The sequence below is a fragment of the Colletotrichum acutatum genome, assembly GCF_030867785.1.
Source record: "Colletotrichum acutatum strain CBS 112980 chromosome Unknown BDZ83scaffold_18, whole genome shotgun sequence".
Taxonomy (NCBI): domain Eukaryota; kingdom Fungi; phylum Ascomycota; class Sordariomycetes; order Glomerellales; family Glomerellaceae; genus Colletotrichum; species Colletotrichum acutatum.
Genome location: NW_026849012.1, coordinates 289,707 through 307,373, shown reverse-complemented (window position 1 = coordinate 307,373; position 17,667 = coordinate 289,707). Strand labels below are relative to the sequence as shown.

The window sequence follows — 17,667 nt, the reverse complement described above, 5'->3', positions numbered from 1 at the left end:
GAAACTACCATTATTTTAGATTCTAGAGTTGGGGAGCGGCGATGTCGGAGACAGGGGAGACGTTGCGGTCAAAACATGACACTGTGAGGAAAACCCTTTTCATTCTCACAAGCGCTGCGGTCACGCGCCGTTTGCGTGAGTCACGTGGCTGGAAGGATGTCGAGGTTCTCGACCGACTCAGTCTCCCTTGCACACACGCATACGCACGACACGTTGGTGAGGTTGGGGTAGTGAGACAGCATAAGGCGGGTGAGGAAGCTGGGGCACGTGTTCTTTAGACTTGGGTTTGTCGATCTCTCAGGCACGAGGAACAGGACTCATTGCTCTGCTGAGCAAATTGTTGGGAATCGACTGTGTTGATTGAGGCTACTATTTGATGCTCCTGAGAGAAGAGTTTGATTAAGACATTGATGCATCCGCATGAAGGTTATAGCTAGAGCTGATATGCGGCTCAAGGGCGTTGTTCAGGGCAGAAAGAACAGCGTCGAACGAATGCAGTGCAGGGTAGCTCGGTGCCTACGTCTGAGCTTGCCTTCACTAAGAGCATTGTAGAGTTGAGGTTTTGTGATGGCGGATGCTCAGCGGTTGTCTGTGTTTGTTCATCGGAAATTCCTGAATCCATGAGCCAGGTCTTTTCCGGGCAGTTTCCATTGATTACTTCAAGGTCGGGTACTGGGTAAGCGCAACCTGCCGGTGATAACGGCCTTTGCCGGTCGACCATTCGCACCTCGCCTACCCCTCACCTCGGCACTTGACGCCGTGAATTGCATCGTAGGCCTCCTGAACAGCCTCTTGTTGGAGATATTTGCCAATGCATACTTTTGTATCAAATTTGAGATATAAAGATATCAGATAACTAGAGGCTAGAATAATATGAACAATTCATTATCATCACTGACAAGGTAGGAAGCCCCGAAGGCGGAGATGCCGGGCCTGGAGCAATTCCGCAATGGTACCGGTCTTTCTCCGATGTGGCCGACGTACAGCCTCGCCAATCACAGAGTATCCCGCGGCGGGGTGTTTGGATGACTAAACCCTCCAGGTAAGGTAGCCCCGCTAACCCCTCGATGCGAAGCACCTGCGTCCCGCCCTGCACCACCAACTGCGACGAAGGCCGTAACGCCGCACTGCCGCAACGTTGTCCCACGCACCCACGCACCACACACATACTGCGTACGCACGCACTTCCCACTCCTACTCCCAGTCTCCCACTTCATTCCCTCCCCCGGCCTTTGCGCTTGTTCAGAACCAAAACGAGATATTTTACCCCCCCGGAAGAAGGGCAGTCTCAGTGTCATTCTTAACCTTAGTCACGCAATCCCCGACCGGAACACAGAAACTCCAAAACACACCCCTCAGCAACCAGAAACGTCCCTTTGCCCGTCGTCCCAAGAAAAAACTACAAAGGTCACTATTCAATTACCTTGACCAACGTCAACTGTTCAGCAAACGAAAATAGGTACGCTTTTCATCGCATTCCCTATTGTATCTACCATTACCGTATGACGTACTCAGCACGAGGCTGACCAATTCCGCCTCTTCTTTTCTTCACAGGCAGATCCCGTCATTCTCCGTCCCCCGTCCCCTTCTGCCCGCTGCTGCCTTTGGCCCAGGCACCGACCGAACCGATAGCCGCATTCCGAGACACCGAACCCCTCAAGGAACATCACGGAGCCCTCGCCGACCTTCCCTTAGCTCCTCCCCGCCCCATCCATACAGCCATAGTTGATACTCGACACCCATTCTCTCCTCTTACAGGACTACCTACCATCCAACTCAGTCATCCGACCGATCGCCGACGACAGAGACCTAGCAACCCGAGGGGACAGAACGGAAAGTTGATGAGAGCTGGTTTCCGGCTTTTCTCGCCCCCAGCCTACTACCACCGTCCGCCGACCCCTCCTCTCCGGCGTCTCAGCACGCCGCGCAGCAACAACCCCTTCGCCGCGTCCATCACCACCGGCGCCCGCCCGCGAACCCTCACAATGGTAGCCACCCCGGAGGAAATCGAGGCCATGGCACCCCCCGGCTACTCTTTCCCAGAGCACCGCCTCCGCCTCCAGCAGTCCGAACCCGACCGCGAACCCCTCGTCCTCGTCGCTCCTGGCTCCTACAGCCCCATCACTTTCCTCCACCTGCGCATGGCCGTCATGGCCGCAGACTATGTCCGCTACAACACAAACTTTGAGCTCATCGGCTCCTACCTCTCCCCCGTCTCCGACGCCTACAAGAAGCGCGGCCTTGCACCCGCCTGCCACCGCCGCCGCATGTGCGAGATCGCCGCCGAGCAGACCTCGCGCTTCCTCATGGTCGACCCCTGGGAGGCCGAGCAGACGGCGTACGTGCCCACTGCCCTCGTCCTCGATCACTTTGAGCACGAAATCAACGTCAAGCGCGGCGGCTGCAACGGGAAGCGCGTACGTATTGCCGTGCTTGCTGGCGCTGATCTGATTAATACGATGAGTCAGCCGGGCGTCTGGTCGCCTTCTGATTTGAGACATATCCTGGGCGACTTTGGCGCTTTCGTGCTCGAGAGAGCTGGTGTGAACATTGACGAGGCCCTTGGCAATCTTAAGGAGTACGAGGACCAGATCTACTACATTCCGCAAGTCGTTCCCAACGATGTTTCGAGTACCAAGATCCGATTGTTGCTGAGGAGGAATATGAGCATCGACTACGTGAGTTTTCCGAAAGCATTGCAATCGTCTTGGAGGCAACCAACAGCTAACATATCTCTAGCTCATCCCTGCTGAAGTCATCAAGTACATTGACGAGCACGGCCTCTACAACGAAGACGACACAGCAACGAATGACAAGGGAAAAGAGAAGGAGGTGCAATAAGAATGATTTCCGACTGTTTCAAGCGTTGAACAAGAGATGCTGCGGTCAAACGCCCGGTGGGAGTTTGTAGAAAAAGACCTGGAGGGGGCGAGACGATAGCGATGAGCGAGAAGCGAGAGAGACAAGATCCCAGATCCAGACGAGACAGAAAGATCAAAAAGAGCAAAGAGGAGGAAGTGAAGAAAGGGGAACAACTGGCGTGGTTATCAGCGTTTGGGTTTTACGACACGACGGCACAAAGTCTATCCATTTCCATTACTGTTATATTTTTTCATGGGTTTAATTAGGTGCATAGGGCGGGCTTTGTTGTGAAGAGCGAGATATATCTATCTTGAACTACAGAGACTTCTCCCATTGAACAATCAAAGAGTCCCCATCCCACATTCGGGACTGCCAAGGACTACTACGCTCTATATCATGACGTCGTCTGTTGAATCCTTGAGTCGTGATTCTCTACTATCCGGCGGTTAGGAAGCCAGAGAAGACTGTTCACGGGAGGGCGGACTAGCACAAGCCCGCCGGAAGTAGACAGCAGCGCTATGTGTCCATGCAGAAGCGACTGATGAAGGGCTCCGGTCGGTGGTCGCCGCCGCCCTGCTACGATGAGTACCATAGGCTTTATCTTGGTCTTCAACTGCCATAAGGGCACTTCAAGGGTGCTATCAATGGTCTATCTGAACGAGGCCAGCCTCTCCACAACCGTTGACAAAGTCGCCAGACCATAAGCCGAGGCCTATGTACGTATCTGTTCACATCCTCTTTCTTTTGTGGCTTCTCCTACCACCACATGATGCCTAGTTGTCCGGAAACTTCCTGTTCAACAATTCAGATCGCGCTTTCGTCGTCAAGATACCTGTTAATACTTGTGGCAGCAGCCCAGTGGCCAGGACTACCTGTATTGTCAGACCTTAACTCATAGACGGCGTCCATCTTTAGGATTGTCCAACCAGGATTCACGTGGGCGTGAATCTTGAAGCGGCAATGCCGCGGAATGGGATTGGTGCCAGCGTCCGTGGCAATGACGTTGAGTAGCATAAAATTGCTCTATCTCAGCTCGATTCAGACCCAAGGTAACTAAGCATGTACTCATAGACCCGGGCGTTCCCGATGATGGACAGATGACAGAGGATGTAAGTGCCGTCCTTGGTCTTGAGCCGATCGCGATTCCCGTCCGCAGAAGCGTAGCAAGGCTTGCAGACTACTGTCATCTCCAGTATCGAATCATGTCGTCGACCTCATTTAAGACAGCCTTGTTGTCGAAGCTACTATCGGCGAGAGAAGTAGCAGCCGCAACGCTCCGGCCTCCCATGAGGCGACGCATGGGTCTCTTCAACCAAGCTGAAGCCATTCGTTAGTACGGCAGGAGCATTAAGTTGAAGAAGTTCTATAACCACATCTTGCAGAGCCTTGGCATTGTGGTACGGACGGATAGCGACGGTTCTCTTCACGATGTATCAGCGCTCTCTACAGACTGACGCCACCGCTTGCTGATATTCTCGAAGAACTCTTCAATGAGGGGGAGTATTTTCTCGAGATGAGAGCTCTGCACTTCGTTCTGGAAGGTGTTCTCTATGCGGTTGGCTATATCTTGGAATATTGGTGGTAGTGGTTCCCTGAGGAGAAGACGTAGCAATTTGGTAGATGAAATAATTGATCGGACAGGTGCGCTCGAGGTCGCGATTGGCACCACGGAGGTTAACCCGATAAGCTGACGACCCCATCGAAGTCGCAGCCTTTGCCTCCCTTCGGACACGTCTGGAGCGGGACCGTCAACGAAGACATCCTTGGCTCCCTCTCCGTAGCAGCGCGTCACTTTGGTAGATTTAGTGCCAACGTCGATGGCGAGTTTGCTAAGGGCCCATGTCAGTTTCAAGTGATACCGACTGGCGATGGGAAGGGATGCTAACACCGGCTTCAGTCTCTGAAACATTGGACCAAATCTGGGAGGCTCAGAATTGACGTCCGTCTGAATAGAGATACTAGTCATGGCGAAAATACAACAGAATGGGGAGAAGACAGATCAAAGTCATCAAAGCTCAAGACCCCTTGGCGAAGACAGGCATGGGCGTTGGCGATGAAGGAAAGATGAAATGTTTTAAGTTATCTAGAGGCTTCGGAAAGAAAAGAAACTCCAGCAGAAGAGAAACAAAGAGGGCACAGTTCTGAAGATCCGTCGCAGGAAGAATTGAGAGGGCACATTCTTCTCCAAGAGTCAAAGGTTCAAACAGCACCCCTTGATGGCGATTTCGGTGGGTTTGCACGGTTGCAAAGAGCGCGATGTATTAGAGGCAGGGAAGGCCAAAAGGAAAAGAGTCAGGTTTTTTTTTTTATCTCAGATTGGAAACACCAATCGAACTTTGCGGACTTCACCAGCAGAATCCTCGGTATGTGGTAAGACGGGGATGTTTGACATCTAGGAATTGTGATTAAGTATCCGTGACCGGCGAAGTCTTTGAAGAAAACTGAAGGAAGTATGGAGGAACAGATCCAAAACGACAGTGGAAATGATCATATTTGAGTACAATATCACAAATGAAGGGACCCCTCGTGAAGTTTTCAAGAAAGCTGAAAGTAGTTAAATTTGGTGCGTCAAGCATGACGCAGAGTAGACATGTAAAACAACCCGGGGACAGTTTTGATGTTCACTTCAAGGAAGTTCTGGCATTTTGATATAGAGTTTCTTATATAGATAGATTGTACTACGTTACTGCGAGTATGTCTCGGCATACACTCTTTTCGAACCAGGCTCCTGGGTAATATGGATACCTTAATAGAGCTTGAGCAGCCAAAAGCAACATATTCCATCTCAAGTCACTGTAGACGTTATGACAATGGAACTACGCATCCCTTTTAAGAATTGAGGACGTTTTTGATTTGAGCGTAATCTGTCAATCCATCTTACTAATTTGGGAGTCAGACACCAGAAACCGATGACAGTCTTACGCTGGCTATATCGTAGTTACAAGTTGCGTAAACTCGCAACTCTGGACACAGAAACAGAAATCGTCCTTGGTGGAATTTACGACTCCAAAGGGCTAGTGATAACCTCTCTCGAATTCTGTAGCTCTAGCAATCCAAGGCGAGTTCGAACATCAATGTTTTAGGAAACCTCAAGCACAGAAATATTTTACGACAATGGTAACGCCGTGATCGCACATTGAGATATGGACTTGAAGCATGTTCCTCAAAGTGTCAGCCTGGACAAAACCACTAAATAGATATAGATTAGTTAAGGACTGGTCACAGGGCTCATGAGATGATCATGATGTGGTCACTTAGCTAGAAGACCTTGTGAACTCGCTGGTACGGATTGTACATACAAGTGATTTCCAGACAACCGTTCCACGGAAAGACCTGAGATCTTGATAGTTCATGAGAAATGTAGAGATCAGCTTTACGCCCAAACCACATATTCTAGCGTATCTCAGTCTAGTAAGGAAATATTGGCCACTTTTAAGATTGAATGCAGCGATAACAGTTGGATGGTCAAGAGCCCAAAATGGCATGTCCCCCCTTTCATGGTTTTGCTACAAATTCAGAAATTATTAGAATTTGCTACTCATACCTTTAACTAATCGTGGATGATATCGTGACATTGAGAACCTGTTGTGGTACATATTCCTATCCAGAGAATCGTGTTGTTCATTAACGCCACAATCACCGCACGCCACTCCAAAACACGACCTCGTGCTCTTTCAAGTTCAGCCAAGACACCTTACACGGCTCTTCAGGGTCCAGTATGCCCGCTAGTTTGCAACAACATCTACCCCTCAAACTCGTTCTCGTCGTCACGAATGTCCAAATCCTCGTAATACCAAAACCGGTAAGCGCCAAAATCCACCAAATCCATCACGCAATATCTCCAACTCGGCCTCAAACCTAAAAACTACCCGCAGACGCAAGACCGGGGATGGAACCTCGAGCCAATTACATATTGGCAACCCCCTCGCTCAAGTAACTTAGGAGTTGAGTCCGCCGGCGCAGAATTGACTTTCCCCATGACCCCTTCACAAGGAACCGTACATCTAAATATTCCCAGGAGCCGGCCAAGCAGACAACACGCACATTTGCACATGCAAGACGCAGGCCCAAAGTATAATAACCCAAAAGCATCAGCAGGATCCCTCCAGCCATCTCAAACCAAACAATTTCGTCTTCTTAGAAGACCTTAGGATTGAACCCTGTGGACCCCTTTCCCCAAACCATGGGGACGGAGTGTAGTCGTCATAGGATGACTCCGATTCAATACATTTAGCCTTTCCTACTATCCATCTTCGAAGGAATCTCACCTGTCTTACTCTGCTCCGTATGGGAAAGATGAAAGGAATAGGTAGACCCATGCGACCATCGCGAACAAACGCCCCCCTCTCCCTTTCTTACCGAACGTGGGCAGTCTCTATCTCGTCTCGGCGTGGGGAAACTCTACCACGAAACTGACTCCAGGATCGCACATAAACCATGAAAACTAGAAGGCCCCGCGCGCTTATCCCACATTTCGCGAGCCGTGACGTGTATCAACGGAGAAGAAAGATAAACCTAAAGGCCGATGATAACCCAACTACATCACCCAACTACACCAAGAGAAAACCTATCCGAACCTATCCCACTGACGGCTACACCTTCAAATAATGCAGCCGCGATATGCGCAGAAAAGAGAAACCACATATCTCGTGTTTGAAGGGGCTTCACTCGCGACGCCCTTGACGCCCTCGACGCTTCTTCGTAGGTAGGAAGATCGTTGCCTACAACGATCCTAAAGTTTCCCTCTGCATATGGGGGGATGGGAAGGGAGCCGGGAACTGATCTGGAAACCTCAACATCCAACTCCTCAAGGAAGCACCTGGACGAAATCTTCCGAAAAAGAGGAATACAAACAGGTATGGAGAACAGCCGCTAAATTGCCTGTTTACTTTCTACCCACCCATTGGGCTCAGACTCTCAGCTGAGTCAAGCTTTCGACGACCCATTACCACGTTGGAAGACCATTCGACGTTGCACTTGCGACTTGATACCAGGTTTTCCCCATTCGAAAACCCGGAAAGATCCATACTGGCTGGCTCGTTGCAATTTGCAAGACTTGCAACAAAACTTTGACTACCCGCAGCAAAGAGGGAACTACGGCTGTTTGAATCTGGGAAACCTTCCAAGAGTCACACGTACTCGTATCCCGAAGCCGGGAATCGGAATCTTGGCTTGCAGATACTCTCCCAATGAGTAGTACCTGGTGAAAGTCCACGTGGAGTCATGAGATTGCCATTGAAGAAAATTTCCCAGTTTCTTTGTTCTTCACGGGTACGCGGAGCTGACGCGAATCCCACGCAAACGCCAGAATCTCAGCGCGTTTCCTCTTGGGTATCCATTCTTATCCAAATAACTGGATCTTCTCTATCCGTACGGAGTACCAACAGGAATTACTGTGGTCCGGTTCAGCAGAATCCTGGACGGCTTCCGTGCAAAATAAATGCCTGTACGTGAGATACTTCGTACGAATGATGCCTTACTGCCCCGGACCGCCGAGAAAGAATCCCAGGCGGCGAATCCTTTGAGTCGGGAAGCCACGAGCAAGTGTACGTTGTTGGTGGGGGAGGGGGGGGGGCACAGAGAAGTTGGTCACGATCCGAGGTTGAAGACGATCCTTGGCGGGCAGAAACGCTAACTTACTTGCTCCCACTCACCTCGTGGCAATGAAAGAAAAAAGAGCCGAAAGCAGGAAAGCCAAGTAGAAGTGCAACAAGGCGGCACCACGCCATCGGATGGCAAAAGACAGGGTGACGACGGTAACACGAGAAACGGGGACTCGCGAAATCGACGTTGCCTCCCTCCGCCGCCGCCGCTGGGCAGCAACTTTGTGACCAACTCGCAACCTGGGCGTTGGTCCCGGCGGGCGGGGAAGGAGAACCAAGAAACAAGGGAGATTGCGCGTCTACGGTCATAAGAAGTCGCTGTCCGGTCTCATCTGACCCGTTCCGTGGCCCCGGCATTCATGCCGTCCGGGGCGCACTTGCATGTTATGTGTATAATGTGTTGTACGATGACCCCAATCCCAACAATTACGGCGGAGAAGAACCAGGAACCACGAATGGCTATTCAGGACGACATTGCGTCCGAGAGTCGCCGGGGAGAAGTAGGAACAATGAATAGAACTGTGCAATAAGGGGACCTGCGCGGGGGACGAAACATGGCACACACGACAATGCAGGGGAGCCGCTGACACGGGTGGCGGCAAGAGGAACGGCCATGATCCCACCACCATGTTGCCCGTGGTCCGAAATTCGTAGGATACTGGTATTCTGAGTCTCTCCCCGGCTTGGGGGCGGGGCAGAACACGGCGTGTACAATGTTGGTCTGGCGGTCGAACATGCGAATGAAAGGGGATTCGAAGCTCTTCTGCCGAATGATCGTGGGCGAGTGTGACAGGAGACATCCTGTTCCTGATATGTCCTGCTGATGAGATGTGAGTAGGATTCATGATAGGGCATCGCAGTGCGAGCGACGTTGTAGCGTTGCAACAATATCCTGCCGGAACCTGAACCGTCCACGCAGACGTGTAAGAGTGCAGCACTGACAACCACCCCCTGGATTTTCCCTTTTGATGACGATCCCCATACCGGGAATGCCATTGGCCGGAGACGATCGGCTGAGTCGGGCTTATTGTGGGATCGTCGCTTTGCTGTTCTGAGTGCCGGGCGTCGGTCTTCATGCTGGGCACCGCCGATCGCTTGTTCCCATTACCTCGTTCGGAATCTGAGGAGGGGGAAGGGGGGAGACTGATTTGGCAAAAGGCTGGAAAGGGAAGGGAAAGGGTCCTCTCCAGATGACAGGGAAGACGGAAACATTGTGAGAAACCGGCTGCGCTAACACTGTACGAGGCTGGAAGATGGTGGAAATTTTGGAGACCTTGGGCTTTTGCGAAATCCCATGCTCGCATTCCTGCTTTTCGGAGCCCTCGCCGGATGGCTTGCAGGAAGTTGATATGGGTACGTCCTTGTTGCTGACTGATTTCCAGTCGGGGAAAATGTCAACTCCGGGCGCTGAGCACAAGAGAGATATTGGTTTGTTGCCGGGGAATGCTAGACGAGGTTGCAACACGGCAGGCTGTGCGTTGAACAAAAAACCGGATGCTTGGCCGCGTTTGTTGGAATAGTCAGGAATGGACGGATGGTAATAACTCAAAGGTTGTGCGATGGAGAAGTGGATTTAGAGATTTTACAAGTGGAGCCGTCGTGTTCATCCTACCATTGGACATTGGTAGCCCATTGCCAACACACGATGCTATTGCCGCGAAATTCAGACCGCCTGACGACATGCACTGGACACCATGATGATCCGTCCGTTCACCCTGCCCGGTGTACATGACCGTTTGGGACGTGAGGATCGAACAACAACGGAGAACGGGGGGCAGACGATGATGATCTGCTTCTCACCAACGGTGGCAGCTTAGCGAATAGGGATCTGCTCTTAGCTTCGACCAATGGAAGATATCAACCACAAGCCTAAGAGAAGCGTGTTTCTGATGGTACATTGTGCCAATCCTATCCCAGACAGTCAGTACCAAGCAAGGCCTTCAGCTAGCCCCCGCTGGAAGGTTGAACCATGTGAGAGAAGCGTTTGGATATAGCCATTCGCACGCAGGTTTGTGAGAGGATCGTCTGTTGCTTTGTTGCGGGGAATCGACGAGGGCTCCCATGCCTATATTGCCGTGCCTGTGTGAATGCTTATGACACTTATACTATACAGATACCGCGTGTCTGCTACTCTGCCACTCTGCTTAAGAACGTTGTCGTGTATATGAGGTGGTGAAACGGCGCCGGTGGGCAGCATGAAAAGAAATTCGTGCTCCACGGTCACACTCTTGAGGAGGTCAGAGACTTTGTGTATGTAAATGTTGGATGACGGCGACAGACGGGCAGAAGAATTGACTCGTGATTTGTCGGAACGGTGCAGGGAGACAGGCTGCCAGTTGCTGCATGGCGAGAGGCAAAATTGAGGGAACGAAGCAAACGATCTGAGAGGCTGATGAAATGAAAGACAAGTTTCGGCCGCTGATCTGATGACATCACTCGGCCGATGCCAGGGGCCCCGGGATACCTTGTCCGAGGCCCCTCTCGGTGTATCAGGTTTCCTGGTGGTGGTGGAGGAGAGTTGAGAGTTCACAGCCTGTAAGATGCGACGGTTGTGGCGCCGGGATCATTCTTGGAGGCGCAGGCGGGCAGAATGTCAGAATCCATGGGGAGCAGTCGTCGGACGTGTTCTCAGCCGCCAGCAACCGCGTCATAGCTAAGGCAAACTGCGTGAGGGGCACAAAGTACTGCAAGTATTCGTACTCAGGAAGGGTTAAAACCCCCGATCCTTTGTGTTTGAGGGCGAATAGAAGAATAAAGATCCGTACAGGCGAGTCCGTCGATAGTTTGGGGAGAAGAAAAGGCAAAACGTCCCTGAGGCCGGCCTATTGTACTGCACAGTAAGGTATCCATGGGCTCAAGAGAGCATGGAGGAGGACTAGTGTAATCGGGAGAAAGGTTGCCCTTGAAAGAAGCGTGGAAGCGTAGCGAGAGAGGGGGAAAAAAAAAAAAAAGCCTCCCGAGATCTCAGTCTGTCTCTCCAGGGTCCCTGCATCGGAGACACACAAAGGATATGCTTCTTTCTCGTCTCTCACTCAACCATTGGGTTTTCCATTGCGGTCAGCGCATGCAAGTGCAGCAAGCAAACAGGCGAGCAAGCGGCTTTCTCTCTCGGTTACCTGGCCGGTGAACCTTTCCTTGCTAGTTCTGCCTTGCGCTGCCTTCTTTGTCCCTGCCTTACGCAGTGCTCCCCATCTCTTGTTCCCAGTCGGACCCGTGGCGCTGGCCAAGCTAATGTAGTGTGCAAGTGCAACAACTAGTATACATCCTGTACAACGTCGCGTTGGATATTACCTGGGTCGGGCGGTTGTTCTAATGTAGGAACGGGGCCGAGAGGGTCCTGGGAGGGTGGGGAGTCACTGGACGACTGAGTTTTGGGGGCCTGCCCTAGTGGGAGGGAAGGGATCCTGTCATCTTTGCGGACAGCGGTCGGTATCCCGAGATGTGACAGAGTGGCATCGAGGGGGTTGACCGCTGGCGGCTGCTGATGTTGGTCAGTGTCTTGGAATAAGCATCGTGGATGCCCAAACCCGTGCAGTGTCGGCTTCCGGCTCTGCGGGACTTGGTGACGTGGGGTTCGAATCGAGCAGAGTGTCGCTGGTGATGAAAAGCAATTCTCTCTTCGCCATGTCATTGTCACGACATGTTGGTACTGGGGGAAGTCTCTCATCGTCTTGGCCGCGTGACATGAGAAACGGGAGGATCAGGATTGGGAAGAAACGGTTGAGAGCGGGACGGGCGCTCCATCGTGAGAAGAGAAGAAAAGGGACCGTAAACCCCCACCTCGCTCGCGACCTGCCGCCCTCAGTACAATGCGTAGCGTGGTGTATCCGTATACGTATTCCATATTCTTTGTACGGATACAAATATTTAGCGTGGTTCCTAATGGTGTTTTTGAGTTTTGCTGAGTGAGCAGTTGAGCAGCTTCGCCTCATCGGCCCAACTGACAGGCAGGCACTCGTATGGGAATTGGAATCCGCTCTTGTGCTGGAGACGAATTCAAGATCATAACCGCCTGTCTCCTGGCAGTACGGATACCCGTAGGCAGATGAAAACTCGAGAGTCAAGAGTGGTAAGACGGGGGACGGGTGGAGGGCGCCAACGCCGCCAAACCGGCTGCTGTCTGCCGGGAGTGGACGGCGGGGAGGTTCGCGCGCCAGTGAAAAGTCAGGCGTTGAGCTTGGCGGCAGACAAATCTCAGTGTGAATTCGGATTGTGGATGGGATCGATGGATACGTCTCCGCACGGCGGAGCCCAACTCTGAGCTCTCAAGTTTCTGTCGTGGGTGGTGGAGATCGGGGGTGTCAGTCTTGACCTTGGAGGGTATGGCGTCACAGGCGCTGATCAGCCAATTTGGGCTGGCAGGGGTCCAACAGCGGAGAGTCTCAAGTATCCCTACTTGTGTCGACGGGCAGAAATGCATACTCTGTGTAGGTTCCGTAAGTACTCTGTATCTGTAATTACTGCTGCTATCCTGACTCCGTGCCCTCCTGCCTAGGTATTCATGGACACCTGATCCCACGAGACGCGGTCGGCGGGTGCAGTGGCAGAGCGTAGGCGCAGACGCAGACACAAAGGGTAGGTTTCGTTTGACTTGTAAACAGCATTTGCTCAATTTGCTTGCATGTAATGGAGCGGGTCGTCGGGTTGGTTGGTTAGAGATCCAGGGTCCTTGTGGGAGGTCAGGGAAGACAAGCCCCGATACCTGAGCTGTATTACTCCGTATATATGTCTACTACCCATCTGTTCAGGGGAGTAGCAAGTCTGAGAGTGTAAGTCTTGATAGGTATTTGTCGATGAATCGGTGAGATATCTCGGCAAGCCGTTGCTTTTGGTTCTCCACTGGAGATTTCTTTTGGATCGCTCAGCGGTGGTGGTGGGTGACTACTTGCATGCTGCCGGGTAGAAGAGAAGCAGGAGGAGGCAGTTATGTAAGGGATCGGCGGTATTGACGGTCGCACACCGATGCTACGACTCAAGGAGTCAAGAGGGAGTGATGAAGGCGAGGGGTGGCATTTGTGAAATGGCAGCTTTCGACCAGCACAGCACAGCACAAGCACTGTGTCGGCGGGGGGATTGCGGTACACGATCGTGATGAAATGATATGGGAAAAGTTGTAGTCTCAAGTTTGAACATTCTCAGCGAGACGCATGCTCTTGCTATTGCTACTGCTACTGCTACATGGAGCGACGTCGGCAAGACTCCGGGCCACCTGCCTTAGTGTCTTATCGCACCCTACAATACTTAGGTAGTGTGAGCAGGTGGAATTTTAAATCGCAGGCAGGCGGCAGGCGGGGCAGTCGGGAAGTAGAGACCAGACTACGAGAACAGGCTATTGCAAATTCGTCAAAATATCGTGAAAGAGGCGGTAGGAGAGAAAGGCCCGGAGGACGGGAGTGCGAGTAATTAGGATGGAAGGAGAGGCCAAGGATGAGAAGAACGGAAGCTCGTCCGGTGTGGCACAGTGACACCCAGCAAATTGCAACTGGCTGCGGGACGGGAAGTGGAAGTGGACGTGGGAGCCGGAGAGAAAGCAACGGAAGGGAGACCGTACCTAAGAAACCTACCTGGGACATACCTATCCAGAGTACGTACCTATCTACCTTGGGGATCATGTGCCTTCCGGTACGTGCCAGGGTGCTGACATGCCCGACCAACGTCACAATGTGTGGGGAAAGCCAGCGTAACATGTGGGCAGAAAAAGACTGCCTCAGGTCAAATGGACAAGTACTAAGATACATAGTGAAATACCCAATTTGCAGGCGCAGGGTTAGGGACACCGAATTAAAGGACCCGCCGGTGCGGTACGGGGATACTTTTCTTGAATCCAATGGAAAGACCCGTGTGGTACGTACACCAAGCCCTCGGTGAAAGCGGTAGCCTCCCTGTTAGGTACCTTAGGTAGGCTTGGTTCTTTCCCACGTCAGGTCTTTCCCTGCTTTCCCCATCTTTTGCACGGTTCCTTGCCTCATCGTTGCCCCCCCAAATGCTTCCTTCCACCTTCCATTCTAACCGGGCACTTGGACGCTTTTAGCAACATCCTAACTACTACTGGTACCTTTGTAGATACTTGGACGTTCCTCCCCGGGCAGGTTGAACTCCAGAAGGTGACGGATAAGTCCAGAGACCACAGCTATGCGGTACGTACCGCCCTTCCCCTCTCTGGCACCCGTCCGTCTCATCAGTCTCATCCGTCTCAGGCGCAAACAATCACAAACACGCCGTCGCCTTCTGAGGTTGTCGTCAATCTCGAATTCCAACCAGGCCGTGCCACTCCTCTGCGCACAATTACACTAATTCTGCTCGGCGCGTTTCTGTTTCCATGGGTGCATGGCTGGTTCAAGGGCTCAAGCAGCATCTGTTTTCGACCTGGGTCCCTCTATTCAGAACATCAGACTACATGGTCCAAGACCACAGTCGCCGCCATCATTCCTGCTTGCATACCCTAGTAATGAGTAGACTGCTAGTACGGCAGCAGCATCGCGGACTGGATCACGATCAAGATCTCTTCTAGGCAGGCCGCACCGCTGGACTCTGTGGCGCCGGAGCAGTGTGGCAGCTTGTCCTCACCATCTCCGATTCGACCCTCCCGTAATTCCACTGGACTCGGCGGTCAATCATTCATCACACGGGACCCGTCCATGCCGCCGCTCCCTCACCACACACCAGGAAGCGTTAGTGCGAACCCACACATACATAGCATTCTATTCCTACATGGCTGGCGCAATCCACACCGTGCCTCGACACAGGAACAGAGCATCACGGTCCTCAGCTGCATCCCTCCCCCAACTCTCAGCTTCCTGGCCACTAGCTGACTTCATTAGCATACACAGTAGCGGCATGCTCAAGTTCTTTGCAGCTCGCACCGCACCGACCAGGCGAACCTGCGAGTACCTAGAAGAAAACCATCCAAGCCAGACGGCATGGCGGAGACACCCAGCTACGCAATACCTTTCGAGTCTCGCAGAACAAGCAAACCCAGTCCCAGTTGAAGCTCCCTCACCTCAAAAGAAAGAGTTGCAGAGGCAAAACAACCCACGACACACGCACGGCGACAAAACGGTTGCGATAACATCATCCTTCTCCACACCGCTTCAGCCTGACCGGGCCACTCTACGAATAACGACCAGTTACAACGGCCGCCTGCCATTTCGACCTTTGCTGTCCCGCCCCTGTCGTTGTGTTGCGGTCCCTCTCGACGATCCCTGTCGTGTCCATCGTCACTCTCCACCACCCCCAGCAGCACTCAAGGCGCCCTCGCTCTCACACCACGCTCGCTCCCAAGCCCCCAACACCCCCCCGTTCTGCCTTTGCCGCAGACTCAATCCTCGACTCCTACGACATATTGGGTGGGAGTCTGGCAAGGGCCCCAATCCGATCGACACCACAAAGCCACCAAAGTCCAACCAAAAAGGCCAAAGAGGGCATCCCAGTCTTTGCAACTGGTCCTGAGTACCGCAGATCGCGACAACTTGGCCGCCTGTGAACGTCAACGTCTGAACCAAAATCCACCCAAGCCAAGCCAGCTATTTGTGACCCCTTCACCTCTTTTTCTACCAATCCCACAGATCGCATTCCATTGTACAGCTACCACGGCCGTCGACGCAACCGCACGCTACCGAGTACACACATACATACATACATACATACATACATACATACATACATACATACATACATACATACCGTGTTGTAGCTCATCACTTCCGTTCTCTCGCTCGGTCTTCCCTACCGTCGCAATCCCGTATTACTTCCACGACATTCCCGCTCTCGGTCACCTATTCTCTGGGACTCTATTCTCTTTTCTCCCGCTCCTCAAATTCCGATTGCCATACGACCCCCACCTTCAAGGAGCAGCAAAAGAGAAGTAATCGGCGCGAAAGACGATTTCTTCCAAGAACCCATACGGAACCCTACCAAAGACGAAGTGACAAGGAAGAAGGAAAATTGAGCGCAAAGAAAAAATAAAACAAAAAGGCAGAGGCTGCCCAAAAACCCACCCACACACCCACGAGACCTCGTCTGCCCCCCATTCATAGTCATACACTACCCGTTGCGGCCCACCGCGCCTTTTTTTCCTTCCTCTTCCCCTTTGCTCGACACTCGGCTTGTTCCTTTTCATCTGCTCTTCTTCCCTCCTCCCGCCGCCGGCTCTGTCCCTGCCTACGAGACCGGTAGGACCCTACTTGCTTCCGGAATACAACCACCAATACCCCTACATTCCATAACAATCCACGCCCCCATATACACCACCACCCGCCGCCATCACCGCTACTAGTACCACATTTGCAACCACCTGACTCTTCCGCCGCCATCCTCGACTCCTCTGCCACTGTGAGCCTGCTCCAGAGAGCCTTGACCCTGCTTTACAAGGTGGCAAGACCCCGTTTCTCAAATCGAGCCTGGTGACGGAGTTGCATCCATTCAAAACCAATATTTGCCTTTTGAGCCGCCCTTTTCGCTCTTTGGCAACCAACTTTTCCTGCCACTTGGCAATCGAATCAATCCACACCGTCCCCTAAACGCCAGCAATCTCGCGCAGTACTCTCACCGACAATCACCTCTAAACATCACAACCACAGCAACCAACTCAATAAAGCTGTCAACATGGACAACGAACACCAAGCACAGTTCAGCGAACAATCGCATCTCCCTCCTCATATCGAGCGGTCCCAATCAAGCTCGTCTTCCTCTTCGGTCGATCACGAACACGACGAGCATCACATCCACCAGCCGACTCCTATTCGACCTCGGTTGCCCAGCAGAAAGAGCAGCGGGCCGTTGGTGGTACCCCGGGACAGCTCGGCAGTGGGCCCAGTAGATGCAGAGTTTGGACCCGACGATGTGAGGGCTATGAGCCCACGGAGGACTAGTGAAGACATCGAAGCACTTGGAAGGGAAGCGCGGGAAGAGCTCAAGAGGTAAACGAAACCCTCTGCCACTTTGAGACGCGCGCATCACTAACAGTACCACTCTGTGCAGACATGCAAAGGCCTTGCAGGACTCGCTCTTGACCATCTTTAACCGCATCGAGGCCGTCAGAGAAGAACACGACAAGCTCGATAACAACAACAAGTTCCTCCAAAAGTACATTGGCGACCTCATGACCACGAGTAAAATTACTGCCGCGCCTACCAAGGGCAAGAAATAAGGGTTCTACAAGCACCTTAAGTTTGAAGAGGAGGATACAGATTGCACCATATCA

At 52.3% G+C, this 17,667-nt stretch overlaps 4 protein-coding genes across 4 annotated transcripts; 3 read left to right on the top strand and 1 right to left on the bottom strand.

Annotated features, from left to right (window-relative positions):
• Positions 1-1,985: 1,985 nt before the first annotated feature.
• On the top strand, positions 1,986-2,841 carry BDZ83DRAFT_717180 (nicotinate nucleotide adenylyltransferase; the record flags this gene model as incomplete). The annotated part of the gene is made up of 2 exons (XM_060511916.1): positions 1,986-2,678; positions 2,740-2,841. 2 exons carry the CDS (start codon positions 1,986-1,988, stop codon positions 2,839-2,841), a joined length of 795 nt encoding a protein of 264 aa, XP_060368354.1.
• Positions 2,842-4,285: 1,444 nt separating this feature from the next.
• Positions 4,286-4,828, bottom strand: BDZ83DRAFT_648863 (uncharacterized protein; the record flags this gene model as incomplete). The annotated part of the gene is made up of 1 exon (XM_060510229.1): positions 4,286-4,828. One exon carries the CDS (start codon positions 4,826-4,828, stop codon positions 4,286-4,288), a length of 543 nt encoding a protein of 180 aa, XP_060368353.1.
• Positions 4,829-15,183: 10,355 nt separating this feature from the next.
• BDZ83DRAFT_609802 (uncharacterized protein) lies at positions 15,184-16,114 on the top strand. Its single transcript, XM_060507556.1, has one exon. It carries the CDS (start codon positions 15,303-15,305, stop codon positions 15,912-15,914), a length of 612 nt encoding a protein of 203 aa, XP_060368352.1. The 5' UTR covers positions 15,184-15,302; the 3' UTR covers positions 15,915-16,114.
• A 955-nt stretch (positions 16,115-17,069) lies between these two features.
• BDZ83DRAFT_749303 (uncharacterized protein) lies at positions 17,070-17,613 on the top strand (the record flags this gene model as incomplete). The annotated part of the gene is made up of 2 exons (XM_060513746.1): positions 17,070-17,383; positions 17,445-17,613. 2 exons carry the CDS (start codon positions 17,070-17,072, stop codon positions 17,611-17,613), a joined length of 483 nt encoding a protein of 160 aa, XP_060368351.1.
• Positions 17,614-17,667: the final 54 nt, after the last annotated feature.